At 55.9% G+C, this 18,519-nt stretch overlaps 1 protein-coding gene and 1 long non-coding RNA gene across 6 annotated transcripts in view; one reads left to right on the top strand and one right to left on the bottom strand.

Annotated features, from left to right (window-relative positions):
• Nucleotides 1–988: 988 nt before the first annotated feature.
• On the bottom strand, nt 989–7,701 carry LOC148127478 (uncharacterized). The gene is made up of 3 exons (XR_015741641.1): nt 7,384–7,701; nt 3,988–4,933; nt 989–3,325 (listed from the first exon to the last, which is right to left on the bottom strand). It is a non-coding gene; the product is annotated as an uncharacterized LOC148127478 (long non-coding RNA).
• A 20-nt stretch (nt 7,702–7,721) lies between these two features.
• Nucleotides 7,722–18,519, top strand: part of MYO1C (myosin IC) — a 37,468-nt gene continuing 26,670 nt past the window's right edge. The window contains exons 1-2 of one of the 5 annotated variants that reach the window (XM_087923850.1): nt 7,725–7,864; nt 10,202–10,310. In XM_087923850.1, the coding sequence (XP_087779976.1) occupies nt 10,254–10,310 (57 nt within the window). In that variant the 5' untranslated portion in view covers nt 7,725–7,864; nt 10,202–10,253. Of the gene's footprint in view, nt 7,865–9,328; nt 9,487–10,201; nt 10,311–12,730; nt 13,248–17,854; nt 18,203–18,519 lie in introns of those variants that run through there. The other 4 variants (XM_087923862.1, XM_026721137.2, XM_087923856.1 and 1 more) reach the window with 4 other exon arrangements.

Here is an 18,519-nt window from a genome sequence, read left to right as displayed (position 1 = left end):
GGTGGGGGGGGAGGAGGGAGGGAGATTGGCCTTTTCGCAGGAACATTGATGCTCCGTTGGGATTTGCACAAAACCAACAGAGACGAGGCAGAGGAGACAGAGATGATAGAGACGTGCACAGATGATAAGCAAAAATAACAACAATTCATTTGATGTAGGCACCACCCAACTCCAGGACAATTCTGGGCAGCTCGAAACCCAGCATAAAGCCTTAAACACAGGAAAAATAAGAAAGACCAGGCTGAATAAAGGCAAAGTGAAGAGAACAAGATGTCAAATCCAGCCTAAGCAGATCACCTCGCTCCCCTGGGGCCAGGCCTCGGTGAAAGAGGTAGAAGCCAGCCAGGTTTTGGGGGGGGGGGTTATGAGAGGCAACCCTTTTCACTGCCCCCCCCCCCATGGGATGGAGGCTTCCCTGGCCTCCTTTACGAGACATTCCAGTGCTAGGCTGGGAAGTGGCACTGGCAGGATTTATCTAAAAGTTGGCAGATTTGGATTTAATAATGGACAAGTGTATACATTTTAGTCTGAGCTGAAGGGGAACCTAATTTGCTTCCTGCCCTGGTCACAGCGTGACTCCATCTCCAGTGTTGCCATTCCCGATTCATCCAACTTGGTGGGTCTCCTGACTCTCCAGCGCAGAGTGAGAGCAGCCAAGTTCTGCGTGGATATCAACAGGATCCTGGCCTGAGCCCTGGCATCTGAGGTCCCACTCGGCTCGGTGCCTCCTTCTGGGTCCCCGCTGAGGGCAGCCTGCTCCAGCAGTACTGCACTTTGTTGGCTCTCAGTATGGACAGCACTGGCGCCGGTGGCCCCCTCTGGCTCCTTCTTGGTCTTCCCCGAGTCTTCCCTTGAAAATTGGGAGAGCAGCTGGGGCTGACCCTGGAGACCAGCTCCAGATGGAGCAGAAAGTTAGCAGAGTTGGTTTAATGGTCAGCACTCCAAGTAATGCATCTAAAAAAATCAGAACCCCAAGGCAGGAACGTTCCTCAGAGAACATGTTTACTGGATACATCAAATCGGCACAGCCAGTGAAAACCCACTCTAAAAGTTTCCTGCAGTTAATTAAAAGAGCAAAAGTTTCCCTCCCCAGGTGTCACAGGTCACATTGCCCAATCAAAGCAGGTAGCAGGCTCCCTTGACCACTTCTGCTCCTCCTCCAACTGTCATCTGTTGGGATTACCTTGGTTCCCCCGGGAGTGCTCTTTGTTTTGTCTAGATACAGTCTAGCTATTTCCCCCTCATCCTCCCCCATATTGTTGGCAACTGTGAAGCAGCACAAGATGGCTTCAGCCAGGTTCGATTCAAAGTTGACAATTTTTAAGACCACACTGCTTTCAAGGTAAAACAAAGATTCTGAGCTCCTTTAAAATGGGGAAATTACCAAGTTAGTTTTATAAAGCTTACATGACACTGATTTTAAACCTGGAAAAATATTCCAGTAAATAGGCCAGTAGGCTTTTTACAATTTGCAAAGCCTTCAGATCCTATTTGCTTACTTGTTGATTTCTTCATAATAATACAAAAAAATTTAAACTGCAGATCATAATATATAAGATGCTGCAAAGATCTTTTATATACTGTAGCATGTTATCTTCTGCAACAAGTCATGATTAGAGATGGATTTCCTGCATCCATTCTTAGATGGACATCGTCTAAGAGCAAAGTCAAAGCATCAGCAAAGGCTGCACCTAGTGAGCAATAGTGAGAGGTCACCCATTTCGAGAGCTTTGCATTTAGTTTGTGGGGGAAATTCCTGGCCACATTCATCAGCCCTGTCACCAAATGTAAAAAGCTCCAACACTTTTACCAGCAAAAATAAACTACTGGTATTTTTGGAATGCTTATCTCTGGGGTAAATATTTGGACAGCTGCAGCACACAAGGCAGCCCTTTGCTTTGTCTCCGTTTTCTCTCTGCTCTGCCCTGAAAAGTTTTTATGCTTTCAAGCTGCTTTTTTATTATTCTACTAATGGGAGAAGATGGCAAGGAGGCGACCGGCATCAGGGAGAAAGAGCAGCTGCTGCTTCCTTCATTCTTGGCTTTTGTCTTCACACAAAAGAAACAGCCCAACCTGGGCTCCATCCTGGAGGTTTCTAAGAGGAGGCTGGACATCCCGACTGGAACAGGGTAGCCTGCTGAAGCTCCAGTCCTTCCACTTCCACTTCCACTGTCTACTGTTGACCTCCCCACTTTCCTAAGAGGTCTGTAGGGGGCGTGCATAAGCGCACCAGCGTGCCTACCATCCCTGTCCTATTGTTTCTTTTATATTTTTTTATTTTTCTTGTATGTATCCATGTATTCATAACTATGTTTTTACTTATACCTATTATCTTGTAAGCAATTGATAAATAAAAATAAAAACTTGTAATTACAAAATGCTCCAAACAGTCTCTGTGGTCTTAAGCCATCACTTTCCAATTGACTAAAGTTTAAAAAATTAAATCCTATTACTTTTAGTGTAGGAGTATTCCATGCTTTAATGATGTGGTGGAAAGTCCAGTGAGATTTTCTTGTCCCATTTGCATGTTTTTATTAATCTTAACTTCAAGAAGCTACATTCCCTACTAGGCCATTATGGGCAGTTAATAAATTTATAGAGATATTAAAAAATGACTCCAAAGTTTCTTAAGCTGTTTTGAAAAATCAAGCTTGCTACATAAATACCTTGTGAATATTCTGATTCAATGCCCCCTGCAATTTTACACCTAAATCTCTTATATTTTCTTCTGGAATCTGTGGATATCACACAGAAAGCCAAGGAGGCTCTTGAAATCTTTCACAAGAGGAGAGAAAGTGCCATCCAGCACTGGGAGGTGGAACTCAGTGGGAACTTGGCCGGAGTTGTGTAAATGGTGACGCATCGACCTAGAAATGCTGCCATCCGGCCCAGGGCCCTTTCTTCAGCATGCCTAAGGGGGTCTGGTGAAGGGGGCGGCGGACTTTCGTTCATGCGGCACTGACACGGTAGAATGCGCCTCCGTGTCCTTTTCCAGGAGCTGCCGGCTAACGAGGCTGGATTCAAAAGGACATTGTGCCCAAATGAGCCAAGCCACAATTGTCCACGTGGCAGTGCCAACTGCAGGACCTGCCAAATGACCCAGGGAAGCCCGGTGGCCACCAGACATTTTCCCAGGATCACCAATGAAGAAGCTCCAAAGGACCACCCTGGATCTGTGATTTCTGCCAGCTCAGGGCTCCTAGTCCTGCTCAACTTGGATTCAGGGGCAGCCCCGAAAGACCCCACATCTCCCAGCCGTCCTTTGGGCTCCAGCTCAGGCGCTCGCTTTCGCTTCCTGCAGACTGCCAGGGATCCCTTTCCCTTTCTAAAAAGAAATCTTTATGTCAAGACACGCACAGGGCAACGAAGCTACGTGGATTAGTTTTTACCAGCTGCCACTGTCTTCATCGCCATGAAGTTTCTACCGACCCCCCCCCCCGCCCCATGGAAAGAAGGAACGAAGTGTCCCCTTTGCTTTAACCAAACGTCGGGAAGTGGGGCGAGGGAGGGGATTTGAATCAAGGAGAATGCCCAGGAAGAGGTATGATCACCGCCCCGAGTATCCAAAGATCTGAGGGGCCAGGGACCCGGGAGAGGGAAGAGACCCACCCACACATGGCAGCCAGTCAACTGGCCTTCCAGAAGGACTGGCCTTCCCCGCCTGGGTGGGGAGGACAAGATGCAGGAAAGGGCCAAGCGGCGGCCCTGCAGCCTGGCCTGGACTCGTCTAGACGGTTTCGGGATCTTCAGGAGCAACCCAGGAGGCAACCGGCGCAGTTTCCATGCGCCTTCCCAAGAGAGAAGGAACAGGGAGCAAGTTGAGGCTGAGGAAAGCTCCAGTTACAAATGCTGCGTCTTCTCCAGTGGTGGGATTCAATTTTTTTTTCCCTACCGGTTCTGTGGGCGTGGCTTGGTGGGCGTGGCGTGGCGGGCGTGGCAGGGGAAGAATATACTGCAAAATCCCCATTCCCTCCACACCCCACTAACCTGATTTCCAGCTCCGTTCTCCTGTGCAGGGCAACAAAAGAAGACCCAACTGATCAGCTGGGACTTGATGGGAGCCAGAGAATAGATGGGGGCAAGGCCAGTCAGAGGTGAGATTTTCCAGTTCTCCAAACTACTCAAGATTTCCGCTACCAGTTCTCCAGAACTGGTCAGAATCTGCTGAATATGACTTCTGATCTTCTCCTTTGGTGGCATGAAATCGAAAAAGTGATAAGCGCTTGACCATTACTTTTCTACATCTAGAAAATAAATTGTCCTCATTTGTTCAGGTGATTCATACCTGGTTCAGGATCACTGGAAAGTATTTGTAGCACAGGAAGCTTTTAAAGAGGTCTTCTAATTGCAAATACTGGGGGTTTTAATCATTCATTCTTCTTGGTAAGATTTATTATATTCAATATTCCATACAGGCTCATTCATGAATGGATCAAACTGCTGTAAGATCCTATGATCTAGTTCTAGTCAATACAGGAATTCAGCCAGGATGTGGCTGCAATGAGAGCATGGCTCTAAAACAGAAGCCTACTCTCCAAATTTCAAAAAGTAATTGTTTCTTTCTCTCCTGCGCTGCTGGCCAGACTCCGCCAGGAATAGTGCCCTGTTGTTACCAAGCAGAACAATGGAACATATTATCAAGGAGACTTTAGTGAACATCTAGAAAATAATTAATTTCTTGGCAGGAGCCAGGAGGCCTTAATCAGGAACAAGTTATACCAAGCCAATGCAAACTCCCTGGGAAGCCCTCGAGGAGTTGACCAGAGAAATGCAGCAGATGTTGCTGTTGCGTGTCTGGACTTAGAGCCACCTATATTATATGTCTGATCCAAATAGAGAAGGTGGCAAGATGTGGGCTGGACTTACGCTACCATCAGATGCATCCAATCCAGGACTGGTTGGGCAAGAGCATCCAGGGAATGTTTGTCAAAGGCTGTGTGTGAAAACACAAGAGAGTGCTGAATGACGCACTGCAGACTGCATTTCTAAACAAGGGTTATTCAATACATTTGTAAATAGACTTAGAACATAGTGCTATAAAATTGGCAGAGGCCGCAAGGATAGCAGCACAGAAAACAGCTTTTGGGGCAGCATCAACCTTCAGCATGGCCTTCCCAAGCTAGAGCAATAAGCAGAAAATCAGGGGTGCAAACATCTAACAGACGTAAGAAAAGGATCTCTGGGTGCTTGTATATACCCGTAGTATTGTGGTATTGCTCTGCAAGGACAACCAAACACACAGGTATAGAACAGGTGGGACCAGGCTCAACAGCAGGAGCTGCAAGATGGACCTTGGAGTTCTAGTGGACAATTGCTTAAGGGTGAGCCAGCAGTGTGTGGCGGCAGCCCAGAAAGCCAATGCAGTCCTAGGCTGCATAAACAGAGGGGCAGATTCAAGATCACTTGAAGTGTTACTGCCACTTTATAAGGCCTTTGTGAGACCACACTTGGAATTCTGCATCCACTTTTGGTTGCCACAGTATAAAAAAGGGGTTGAGACTCTAGAACTGGGGTGTCAAACTCAAGGCCTGGGGGTTGAATCTGGCCTGCAGGAGGCATAGATCTGGTCCATGGGGCTGCCCTGGAAACAATGAAGGACTGGCCTGTGAGGCCTCTGTCCATGAAAACGGATTTCAGGAACTGTGGGCGGCCCTCCCGAGCTCCACTTTCACTGGCAGAGAGTTGCAGGAGGCTGTCGCAGGCAAAAATGGAGCTCGGGAACCTGTTTTCACGGCCAGAGTGCTTGGGCCACCACAGGCACCTCCAACACGAGTGACATCGAGCTGGCCACGCCCCCCAGCTCCCCCGGTCAAACACAACCCAGCAACTTACAATCATCCCTGCCACCTCCCCTCCTTGACTTCCTGGGGCAGCCAGCATAGAAGGTTGCAAATGGGGATTAGGTGACTGGAGGAGGGTGCTTGGCAACTGGCCGTAAGTGCGAAGAGACTGCCGAGCATCCAGACGGCAATCATGTGACTGTGAGGGTGCTGCGATGGCTGGAACTCTGAGGACTGGTCAAAGCAACCATTCATTCGGTGCCCTCTTCTCTTCGAAGGTTGCTGAAGGACCGGTGATAAGCAGCCTCTGAGTTCAGTAATTCAAGATATCACTTAGGGATCCTTGTAACCGTCCCTAGGTGTTTAGCAGCCAAAGGGGCCATGGAAGATCCCCTTCGTTTAAGTTGCCCCCAAAGGGTTTGGACAGAGACCAGGTCCCAACTCTGTGCCTTCCCAAACCTCCCTGACATGCCAGCCTGTTTTGGCACTACTGGAAGAGGAAGATCACAGACTGGGCGACTGCAGGCGGGGCTGCCCTGGGAGACCAGAGGGTCTACAACTGAATGTGGTACCTTTGGTTCCCCTACATTTCACCACGGGCTGTTTCTCTCCAGATTTGGAAAGAGGTGCTGCTTCTCTCCTTTAAAGCCTAAAGGGGGTCACAGAGCCTGGTTATTGGCAGCCTCTCCCAGGTTGGAGAGGGAAGAGGCGCTCCGGGTCCCTCCCCCCCCTCGACTTTGGAGGTGTGCCTTCTTCTCCCTAGCTGCCCTGGCCCGTTGGAGCAGCCTTCCTGAGGTCGGGGAGGCCAGGAAGATGGGCTTTGGGCTGGGAGGGGCCAGCGCTGGTGGAACTGATGGGGCACAGCTGACAGGATAGTTTTGCTGTTGTTTGTACTGGTTTTGTTGTGGTTTTGTTGTGAGCAGCCTAGGATTATTCTAAGATGAGCAACCTTGGACGGAAGGAAAAAGGAGAAGAGAGGGCTCACCTACTTGTGGCAGAAGGAACCCCCTCTCTTACCAGCATTATGAGCTGGGAAAATCATGGGGGTGCAACTGAGGGCCTCTGAGAGCCAAGCGTGCAAGCTTTGCCCTACCATTCTTGCTTGGCTTGCTGGCAGAATCAGGCCCCGGGCGTAGAGGCTGCTGTGGAAAACAGAGGCCACTTGGCAGGACCCACCAGCAGCTTCTGGGAGGCCTTGGCCTTGCGCACTAGAGAGCATCAAGTTGGATTAAAAGTGGCATTAGAGGAGGGCTGCTAAGTAGGGGATGAACCCAGGGCAAACAGTTCGGTGTGTCTTGTGCATTAAGTGCTTTTCTCAACGAAAAGCAGCGTGCAGGCAGCCTTTGATGGAAGCTCGGCACCGAGGCAGCTGGGAGAGCTTTGGCGATCTCAGCCGCTCCTGCAAATGCAGGGCTCGGGTGGAGGTGAGGAGGGCAAAGACAAACGCCGCTGTTCCGGGGGGGGGCGGGGGGGAGAGGTGCGGTGCACGGAGTCGGGCTGCTCACTTCTGTGCTATCTCGGGCAAGCGCCCTTCCCCTGGCCTGCAGGCTCTGGGCGAGGCTCGGGGGTTCCTGGGCCTCTCCGACTCCCCTCCTGCGCTCACCGGGAAGCAGGCCCGGCCTCACCCAGCCAGCCGCCGAGTTCACGAGGTTTTCGTCTTCCAGGATCCCTTCCGGGCTTTGGGTGCCCAACTGCAGGCAGGCTGGCGTCCCTCCTTGGCAGCGGGGCTCAGAAAGGCACGCAACCAGCCGCCGAATGCGGAGGTCCCGGAGGTGCAGCGCACGCGCATGGGCCCCACCGCGGCGGCGGCGGCAGGGAACGGCCTCCGGCCCCCGGGGTCCCGTCTGGGTGCTCGCCCTGCAGCGGGAGGAGCCGCGGCCTCCCAGAGCTCTGTACCCAGGCGCCGCCACCGCGCCTGCGCGCTCCGCCCGTCGCTCCGCCCGACTGGGACGGCCTCCGAGCCGTCGCCACCCGCCCACCGCTCCGCGCGCCCACCTCCCCGCCGGGCGCCTCTGGCCGGCGAGAGAGAAGGGCGCGGCGGGCAGAGCGCAGCTGGACCTCGCGCGTCTCGCCTCCCGGACCAGGTAGGCCGCGCCGGCGGGCGAAGCGCCGTCCCTGAGCGGGGCAGCAGCCCCGCCCCTCCACGTGCAGCAGCCGCCGCCGCGGCGGTCGGGACGGCAGCTCGGCGCGACGTCGCCCTGGCAGCCTCTGCGGAGCGGCGGCCGGCCAACAACCCGATCCTCGGCGGCCTTCCCGCGCCGTCCGGGGAGGCCGCTCCCGCCCCAGCCGCTGGCCCGCGAGCGGCGGGAGGATCCGGCCGCCGCCCTGCCCGAGCAGCGCCCATCCCTCCTCCCTCGGCCGCTCCCGCCCGGTTCCGCCTTGGCCGCTGGGCTGCTCGCGTGGCCGCCGCCCCTCCGTCCGGGGAAAGCCGAGGCGAGTCCTCCCGCTGGGCCTGCAGGGGCCGCCGCTCTCGCGCCTGCAGCGGGGTCCGGGGCGAGCCCGAGCAGAGCGCCTTGCCGGTGGCCGGAGCGCGGGCGAGGGCTGGCAGCTGTGGCGCGGCCCCGTCAGCCCTCCGGCTCATCCGGGAGACCGAGCCAGAAGGGGTCGGGCGGCTCGGCGCGGGCCGCTCCCTCGCTTGCTTTCCCCGGCCTCTCTTGCCCTGCGCTGCCTTCCTCGAGCGGGCCGGTGGGCCGGTGGCGGCGATTCCGAGCCTTTTCCCGCAAAGGCGCCGCTGGAGGGTCCCCAGTTCGGGCGCGGGCGCTTGGGCGGGCATCCTACTGGGGGTTTGGCCGTTCCGCCGCTTTGGAGCAGTTCGGGAGGGAGCAGCAGCCGGGCCCTGTCGGACCGAAGCTCCGGCCCATCTTCGCCAGCGGTCTCACTCCCGGCGGCGCGCCAAACCTCCCGGAGTTTCCCGGCAGAGGGCTGCCGGCAAGGCTGATAGGCTTCGGGCTGTGGCCGGGGGAGCGGAGCGCGCCAGGTGGAGGCGCTCGGTTGCCCCGGCTGGTCTAGAAGGTCGAAGCAGGGAGTGGACGCGAGAGGGCCGGGAAACCCCTGAGGGGCGGTGGGCTCGAGTGAGAAGGTCGGGAAGTGGCCCCGGAGAAGCGAAGGGAACCCCGGCCGAGGACGAGGCATCATCGCGCCTCTCGTTGGCTGGCTGGCGACTTTGGCGGGGACTGTGGCCTCCCCCGAAGTTCGGCACAGACTGTTCGGATGACCCCGGCTGAGCTCTTTAGGGGGGTCTCCGAGCCCCCTGAATTTCTCCCTGAATGTTAGAAAGAGGGGCAGCATCTGCCCGACCTCCCGACCAATGACTTGACTGAACGAAAGATGGGGGGGGCATGTGCCCTCTCCCTGTTTTGGGTGGCAATGCAAAAGACGCCTTTGCCACCTGAGGGGTGTGTGTGTGTGTGTCTGTCTGTCTGTCTGTCGAACTTCCCAGTCTAGCCCAAATGCTTGGGGTTCCCCGTGGTCTCCCATCCCCCCCCCCCCAGCCTGGGTCATGGGGGTTGCCGTTGTTTGGATAGAATTACTTGTCCTGTTTTCTGCAGAGTTGAGTAGTTCAGGTGGAGGGGAGGAAGTCCAGTCAGCTTCCGGACTTGCTCCCAGGGTGAGCGGAGTGGTCTTGTCTTCTGCCGGGACCCCCACCCTGTGGGATTCAGGCAGCCATGAATGGGATCTCTGGCTGAAAGGCCCAATGGCGGCTTGGGTGAGTCTCCTGGCCCTCCAGGGTGGGGTGATTGGGGTCCCTATGAGGAAACCTTGGACGTGTGGGTTGAGAATGTGGGGTGAGGGAAAGACTGCCCCGCTCCCTCCCGTGGGCCTTGTCTGGAATTTGACCCTGCCCAGGGCTCTGGGGTGGGGTGGAGGGAGGAGCTGGGGTTGCTGGGCGTGGCTGCTGCTGTCTGTGCGCTCAGGCGGGTTCAGCATTCCAGAGGACCGCCCCGGAGCTGGGACTCGCACTTGAGTAAGGGCAGCCACCACGTGGGAGGGGAGGGGGTTCTGCACCCCCCCCCATCTGCTCTGTGCTGCAGCTCAGCCTGGCCGCTAGCGTGGCAGCAGCCTTCTCCAGGGTGCTCCAGTGCTTGCTCCTTGGTGGCTGCAACAGTACCTGGGTGAGGGTTGTGCCCCAAAAGGCAGGTTGCCAGGGTCTCCGATAGCCCCTCTTCTTCTGCCCACAGATTGCCCCCAAGGACTTGGGCACCTGGGCTCAGCTCCCCCACTGCCTGTCAAGTGGCCCCCGGGCTCCTCCCCGTCTGGCTGGAGGGTGGGATTAATGTCAGCCGGCACTCCGGCCTCCCCCCCCCTCCCCTCCCCCCCACAGACACACCAGGGAGGGAGGGAGCTGCATTCCATGCGTTCCATGGGCTCGGCTTGTGGGATTTGCTCTGGCAGCAAGAAGGTTTTTGTATCTCACCACTTAGTGTGGAGCCCAGCAGCCGCTTTCTCTGCCCGGGACCAGCCCAGGACTTTGCTATGCCAAGGAGGAGCCCCCGGCCACTGCCCTGCATGAGCTGCCCACGCCATGGCTGTGTGAGTGTGTTTGTGTGGGGGGATCACTAGTGGCTGGTTGCGAGTTTGGCAAGTTCTTGGTCTAGCTCAGCGGAGGGGGGTGGGGGTGGGGGGCAGGGACTTGAGACCCCTCCGAAAGGAAGAAGTTCCCATCCTCTCTATGTGCTTAGGCCAGCAGAGGCCACCCTGGCTGGCACTTTCATCCAGGCGAGGAGTCCTCTTTGTGGGCAGGGCAGGTGGTGGTTTGGCAAACCCTTCAGGCTGGTGAGACATGCAGTGGCGAGTGACGGGGCTGTGGGGGGCGGGGCATCCAGTCTGTTCTGCCTCTGAAGTGCTCTGGCAGCAGGGGGCAGCAGTGGCTCAGAAGTGAGCTGCCATACCCAGAGATGTCAGGAAGCGCTGTGGGTCCCCATGGCCCCCTGCCCCGAGTCACCAGGCCCCGCCCAGTCTTCCAGGTCAGAAATACACACCGAGGGAGCAATCCACCCCTGAGTGTGAATGAGAAGAGAATCCCCCCCATCCCTGCAAATGGAATCTCTCTGTCCCTCAGAAGGTGCCCCTTGTCTGTTGGAAGAGTTACAGGGAAGGAGAACCGCCTTCACACAGCCAGGAGGTCCTGCCTGACCTCTTCAGACCTTCTTTCCTTCCAGCCCGGTCCTGCCCTCTGGGGCGACATCCGTTTCCTCTCCTGCCTGAATCCTTTAGAGGTTTGCTGTCCATCGTCCCTTCCTGTGCTAAACTTAGCTAGATCCTTTAACCGACCCTTCACAAGCCAGGTTTCCAGGTTTCCCTCAACTCCGTCTGCCCCAGTTTGTCTGAACTGGGGTGCCGAGAGCCCAATAGGAACTTCAGGTGGGGTCCTTACCAAGGCAGAGCATAGAGGTGGCTCTCTGCTGTCAGGATCCCATTGGCCGTTTTAGCAGCCGCATCGCATTCCTGGCTCCCAAGGGAACCAGGTTCCTTCCAATTGCGCTGCCTTCAGTCGGGAATGGGTTGGTGGGATTCTCAGTGGCCCTGCCCCCCGTCCCTCTCCTGGGCTTGGGCCCATGGATCCTGTCTGCAGGGAATCCACCTGAGCCCCTCCGAGATGAAGGGATCTGCTGCTGGATGCCAACCCTGCTGGATGGCCGGCTGAAGGACTGGCCCTGCCTTCCCCTGCCACAGCCTGCCTCTGACTGCTGTATTTCCCAATGGGAAATGGGAGAAAGGGGGCTGCTCCTCAGGCCAAACTGGATCCCCGGGGCCACTGCCTGTCGAGCCTTCTGTGGCTCAGAGGGTTGGGGCCCGGCCACCGAAGAACTAGGGACAGTGGCTGAAGGGAAGCGGACAGAAGAGGAGGGCTGCGTCTGGCTGTTTCCACAGTTGCCGTGCCCGGGTCTTGCATTCAGGAGGCCCCTGGCACCTTCTCTCCCAGAAGGTATATATAGTCCTCAACTTATGACTGCAATTGAGATGGGAATTTGGGGCATTAAGCAATGTGGTGGTCAAGTGAGTCATCGTGTGGCTAGGCTTAATTTTACGACCATTTCTACTGCCGCCTTTAAGCGAAACTAGCTCCCCCCCTTGGATGGCTTGTTGGAAGCTATCTAGAAAGGCTGTAACCTGCAGTTGCCCGGCCCCAAGCCACCGTCGTAAATGCGAGACCATTGCAGAGCATCCAAATCGTGATCACAGGGCCTGCGGGATTGGTGGCTACTTTAAAGATGGATAATAAGTTGGTTTTTTACGAGGCTGTTGTACTTTTTGTTTGTTGTAAATTGAGGACCACCTGCAGTTGTCTTAGTTCTAGCTGAAGAAGAGGCTTGGCCAGCAGGAATGGTAAATGAAGGTAGCAGTGCCAGCCGTCCTGGAAGGCCTTCCAAACCGCCAGTCATTTTCTGGGCTGCAACTAATTGACCAGCCTCTGGTCAGAGAGCATGGACGTTCCTATGGCTTGTTCCCTGTGGTGTTTGTGTACGTGTGTGCTTTGTGGGGATGGATTTTGCGCACTCAGGTTGGTCTGCCTCTACAGGTGGGGCCCTAGCAGCTCTGGCCTGTCCCCTTGGCCCTCGGGTTGATGGGCAGGGGGGGTAGGGGGGAGTTTGCGAAGTGGGACCTAACTAAGCCGGAAGAGAGCCTGGGGGGTGGCCTGGGACAGCCCCCCGCATCTCCGGCGGCTGCTCTCTTCTGAGGCAGCTGAAACAGTTCGTGTTCTCCAAGCAAAGCCCGCTTCCTTGCTATGTAAGCCCAAGCTCAAGGCAAGAAATACTCCCTGACCTGCTCTCTGGAGTAACTTTGAACCATTCTACTTGCCTTCTGTGTTGCGGTTCCTTCAGAGACGCCAAGGCCCCTGTAATGTTTCCCTGCAGTCTTCTCCGTCCCGTGTTCCACGTGCCCCTCAGAGGGTCCCCCTGTTGTTCAGAGGCTTTCTCTGTCTGGAATTGTGTTTGCTTTCTTTGCAGCTGCAACACGATTTTGGCTCCCATTCAGTTTGTGACCTACAAAGACCGTTAGATTCGCTGCCCCGATCCCTCCCCTCTTCACCTTCTATGCTCCTGGCTTTAATTTTTCCTACGCAAATAACAAGACTTTGCATTTGTCATTGTTGAAAATTGTCTTGTTGGATTTGATCAATTTTTCCAGCTCCTCTTGAATCTGGTTAACTATGGAGATTCTCAGCCATCCAGGCCATGGCGCTTTTTCAAGAGGCCACTGAATCTGGATACTTTCCTGTAAGGAGTTTGCAATTCTGGGTCTTCTGCAAAGGTGGTAAATCGTATTTCTAAATCCTCTTCCAAGTCATCTGCCTGCCAAGAAACATCACCTACAGCTTCAACAAAGCTCAGGATCCATTTAATAGCCGCACATTTGGCCCTCTTCTGTGGTGGGATCTGCTGGGAGACCACCTCCTCCTTGACAGCTTTACTGATGGGGAGGTGCAGGTCCCTCTCGGCGTCACTCACTCACTCCCCGAGAAAGGTGGGTTTGGGCTGATCTTTTTATTTTTGTATATATTTTATTTTATTATTTTAATATTTAATATTTTAGTTTAGTTTATTATTATTTGCCAGTCATCTCTCTGTGAGGAGACTGATCAAAATAAAACTACGTCTGTGTTGTGTGAAATAACAATGACATTGCGATAGAAATACAGGTTACAACTGAAAGGTGGGTGGAAGAGAGCAGAACAGGTGGGGTGGGGGGCAACTTCAGAACAGAACAGAACAGAACAGAACAGAACACTTTATTGGCCAAGGGTGACTGGACACACAAGGAATTTGTCTTGGTGTAAATATTCTCAGTATACATAAAGAAAAGGTACATTCATTAAGGATCAATCATAACGCACAACACTTAATGATAATCATAGGGTACAATCAACAATCAAATCGTACTAGGAAACAGTCAAGTGGGAGGGGATGGGTGAGAAGCAGCGGTGAGAAGATTAACAGTAATACACTTAGTGTACACTTTGTAAATAGTTGAACAGTGTTGAGGGAATTATTTGTTTGGCAGAGTGATGGCTTTCGGGGAAAACGGTTCTTGTGTCTAGTTCTGGTGTGCAGTGCTCTATAGCGTCGTTTTGAGGGAAGGAGTTGAAACAGTTTATGTCTGGGATGTGTGAGGGGTCTGTAAATATTTTCACAGCCCTCTTTTTGACTTGTGCAGGATACAGGTCCTCAGTTGAAGGCAGGTGGGTAGTAATTGTTTTTTCTGCAGACCTAATTACTCTCTGGAGTCTGTGTTTGTCCTGTTGGGTTGCAGAACCAAACCAGACAGTTATAGAGGTGCAGATGATGGACTCAATGATTCCAATGTAGAACTGGATCAGCAGCTCCTTGGGCAGTTTGAGCTTTCTGAGTTGGAGCAGTTAGTCAATCCACTGGACCCCCGACCCCCAGCCAAGCAGCAGAGCCTGGCGAGTGAGACTCAATCTGATCCCAAGGGGCGGGGGCGGGCAAGATGTTCCCATTTATTTTTATGAACGCACAACGTAGCATGGCGCAAACAGAAGCCGCCATGTAATGGACAGGTTGTAATGGACTCCTCTCCATGGAGGAATCTGAAGACCAAGGTACGCTTGTCTTTCCTTGGGTTGGTCTGTGCCAGTCCTCCCAGATAGGTCACAGGTTCACAAGTTGGTTCACAACCGGCCCACCTCGCTTTCCAATAGGGGCCTTTCTCCCTATAGGCACCACCCTTCCAGTCCTCTCGGGATCTGCCTTCAGGAAGCAAAGCTCGCTGCCCCCCCCCCCCACCTCTGGTCCCCTTTGACCGGCGGGCCGGCTCCTTGTCCTTTCGGAGGCTCTGAATTCCTGGGGAGGGTCAAGGATGGGCCCCCAACAGACCTTGGGCGACCTCAGTGAGGCTCAGCGGGGGCAGGTGGGGGGAGGCTTCAGGGAGTCCCAGGACTAAACTGGGAGGTGTGCCAAGGACCCTTCAGAAAACCACAGCCAGCCGCTTCCCTGCTGGGGCCGGGATAATGCCACAGATGGAGCTGGTGGAGCTCAGCTTCCCCGTCGCTGCCACGAGGGCGCCCCCCCCGTCCCCCCAGTCTTTGTCACCTGCTGCCTTTGCCTGGGGAGTCCTTTGGCAGCGGGGTGGGGTGTGTGTGTGTGTGTGTGTGTGTGTGTGTGTGTGTGTGCCTGGCTGGGGCCTCCTGGGCTTCTCCGCTCTGGAGGTTTGGTGTGTTTGTGTGGGTGTGGGCAACTTTTTTTCTCCTGCTGGGAAAAGGTTGCTGGTGCTGCACAAACAAGCCCTTGGGTGCCCGGAGGCAGTGGCTGGTTGCCAGTCTCCACAGGGGCAACATGGCAGCTTCTGAGTGGGTCTGCTTGCTGTGGGCTTTGGACAGGAGGAGGAGGAGGAGGCTGGTCCCTGGAGCTCTAGCCGCCAGGGTGGGGAGGCCTCCCGCGTAACCTGCCTGGGGGAGGCCCGAGTGAAAGCCGGTGCATTTGCTGCACGCAGGGTGCCCCTTTTCAGAGCTCCGGCCTGGGCTGCCCACCTGCCCAGGTGGCGGATGAGCCCTGGGCCGCTCTGCTCCTCCCACCCCTGTGCTGACCAATGTCTCTGGCCCTCCCCCACCACGAGCAGCCCCGTGCCTTCCTCGGCTGACCTGCCCTTATACAGCCCTGTCTCTTCTTGGCACCTTCCCTGGGACTCTGCTGGGTGAGGAAATCCTGTTTCCTCCAGTGGAAAATGCAGCTCAGAGTCTCTCTGAGAATTTCTTGTGCCCCTCCCTGGAAAGGAATGGAGGCTGCCTGGGGCGAGGGTGGGGGGGGCAGGGGGGGGCTCAGAGAAACAGCTTGGATTGGCATGCCCCTCAGCACAGCCCCAGGGCCCCAACACGAAGGGGGGTTTGGGCCAGCAAATCTCCCTGGGGAGTCCCCCCCCCCCCCGCTCGCTTGTCTTTGAGATCCTGAGGACTAGAAGTCTTTTCCTCCGATTGCCAATTGCCGGGAGAGTCAGGCAGCTGAGGATCCTGCCTTGTGGGCGGCGGCTGCTGCTGCTGCTGCTGCTCCCTGGAGGGGACAGTTGGAGGACCGCTACCGTGGGGAAGGGTTGCAGGCAGGCCGCGTCTTTTCCTGCAAAGGCATTTTTTTCTCCTTAAAAGGAAAGTGTTGGCCGGCCAGGAGGAGAAGGAGGCAGGCCCTAGTACAGCCGGCTGAGGCGCGGCCGGTCTCCGTGGCTGGCTGTGCCACATCTGGCGTGCCACAGATGACATTGCTGAAGATGACAATGGCGGCCTCTGTGCTTGGCCAGGGAGCCTCAGAGGAGCAGCTGTCTTACAGAATCCTAGACTGCATGAGTGAGCGGGACCAAGGAGGTCATCTAGTCCAACCCCTGCCCGGTACAGGAAGGAATCCAGAGAATGTGGAGCTGGCCATCCAGAGGGGAACTTGACCGCAGTTTTAGGCAGACTGTTCCTCTGAGGAGCAGCTTCCATCAGTCCGACTCCTCTCTTTTAATTTTATTGTTTTACTTAAATAAGTTCTCTGGTTGCCCATCTACAGTCCGATTAAAAGCAACTTTTGGAAACAAGGATCCCCGTCGTCCCGCGGCGAGTGGCCCTGCTGCTTTCTGGCCCCCACTCTGATCCCCGGCTTTCTCTTCTGCAGGCCAGACCAGCTGCCCCCTCTAACGCCCCCTCCCCACTCCTGGGAGCTGTCTCCTTTAAAACGTGGTGCCCAGGACTGTTTGGCACTGGCAGTTTCATCTCAGATTGAAACAGGCACTTTCCACAGTATGAATGCCCCCGCGATCATTTTTGCCTTCACTAGCTGCTGCCCCTCGTGGTCTGGTCCTGTGCAGTGGGTGGCCCCCTCGTTGTCCTCGGCCCTTCTCCCAAGGCAGGTTCCCCAGGCATTGCCCCACATGAGGAGCTTGTGCCTGATTGGCACCAACCTGTCTGATTTGCTCCAACCCTGAAGTCCATTGGAGGCCATTTTGTCCTCTGAGCTGTTTTCTGTCACTCCCAGACAGCCTTTTTGTTTGGCCTCTGGATCATTTGTAAAGAAGCTGAGCGGCCCAGGGAGGGTGCAATGTGTGTGTGTGTGTGTGTGTTCCTGCTACGCCTCCCTGCAGGGATGGACCATTAGTAGGTATGGTGGGGGGGTGTAGGGTTCAAGCGCACGTTGGCCCTCTGGCCTGCAGCTGTTCTTCTGTAGTCTGTATTGATCCAGCTGTAGGCAGAACGTTGTGTCTGTGGCTTCTTTTATAGAAGGTGGGACAGAGTTGTTCAGATTATTGGAAAGGAGAAGGTTTAAATTGCAAAGCAGCGGCTGAGAACTCAGGGGGGCCCGTTTGGGGCTCCTGAGTCGTGGCAAAGCAAGCTCCATGGAGCAAACCCTTGGGGTGAGCTGGCCAAGGGCCTGGCAGCCCTGCGCCCCCTCCCCCCACGTATGAAGCCGGCTGGCACCCTCTTCACCTCTCGCTGTGGCTTGGTTGCAACCCTCCTGGTTACTCCCCTCCCTCCTTTGGGTTGGGGCTCCGCCTGCAGCAGCCCAGGCCCTGGGCCGCTCTGGCTGCTCCCTTTGGGGCACGCTTTCCCTCCTCCAGGGGGCCACCCTGGCTGGGAGTCCCCTTCCTGGGGGATGCTGGATGCGCACCGGTCCTTCTCTTGAGTTGAAGACCTCCAGGGCCTCTTTGGAAAAACAGGGCTCCCGGTTGCCAGGAGGTGCCCGGTTGGGGCTGTGGATGGTTTATTTCAGGCTGCTCTGACACCTAAACCGCCCTGGGCTCCATCCTGATGAAGTGCAGCTGCCCCTCCCTGGGTCCCGTGGGAGCTGCTGCCAGAGACACCCCCGCTTCCCTCCCCTTCTGCAGTGTGCTGTTGCCTTCTGGGCTTGGGGTTCAGGCACCGGCTTGAGTCAAGTGTTCCCTGAGAGGTCCCCAAGGGGGCAGAAACCCAAATGGAGCTCACCCCCCACCCCCCATCTTGATGGCCAATGAGAGCAAGGTGGCTGTGCTGCACTTTGGGCTGGAGGGTGGTTCAGATGCCGCTTCTCTCAATTTGCTGGGGAGGAAGGGGGATGAGACAGCGAGGAGTCCTGCCCACCTTGGCAGGAGATGCCCTGGCACACCTGGGGGGAGGAGCAACTGGGCTCCCAGCCCTCAGTGGGGAAAGCGGCTGGCAGGTGGCTGGCTTGGTGGCCTCTGTGAGGGCCGCAGGTGCACCTCCTTCCCCCGAAGCGGCCTCTGGGATTCAGCGAGGGCACGTGGGCTTCCCTCCGGGGCTGGGGCTCTGTGCCGGCTGCTTTCGCGAGGTGCCTTCTTTGCTGCTGGAACGGGAAGAGGAGGAGGAGGAGGAAGAGGGACAGGTGCTCTCTGGGCAGCCTTTGGCAGGGCCCTTGGCCATGGACGTGGGGGGCTTGTGGTCGCAGATCCAGCAAAAGCGCTCTCTGATTCCTTCCGGGTACCACTTGTTCCACCATGAGGTGAGCTGGAGGGGAGTGGGCAGGAGGGCAGGTGCCGTGGTGCCTCGGGCCTTGCTCCGCCTGCCTTGGGAAGGGCCGGCATTAGTGCCGGTTCTCTGGAGAGAGTGGGAGGGGGGTGCCTGATTCCTTACTGCTTGGGACACCCCCCTCACTCTCGCTTTACAAGCTGTGGCTTCCCTTTAAGAGGTTCCCCCTTGCGTCACCGTTCCACGCCCTGGGAGCTTTCTGAAGGAATGAAGGGGCCAGGGGCAGCCTCCTCATTGACTGGGCCACCCACCGATTCCCACAGAAGCTGGGCAGGGATGGCGGCGTTTGGC

This window comes from Pseudonaja textilis, chromosome 1 (assembly GCF_049901715.1).
Source record: "Pseudonaja textilis isolate UNSWEBS1 chromosome 1, rPseTex1.2, whole genome shotgun sequence".
Classification (NCBI taxonomy): domain Eukaryota; kingdom Metazoa; phylum Chordata; class Lepidosauria; order Squamata; family Elapidae; genus Pseudonaja; species Pseudonaja textilis.
This window is presented reverse-complemented; position numbering and strand designations above follow the sequence as displayed.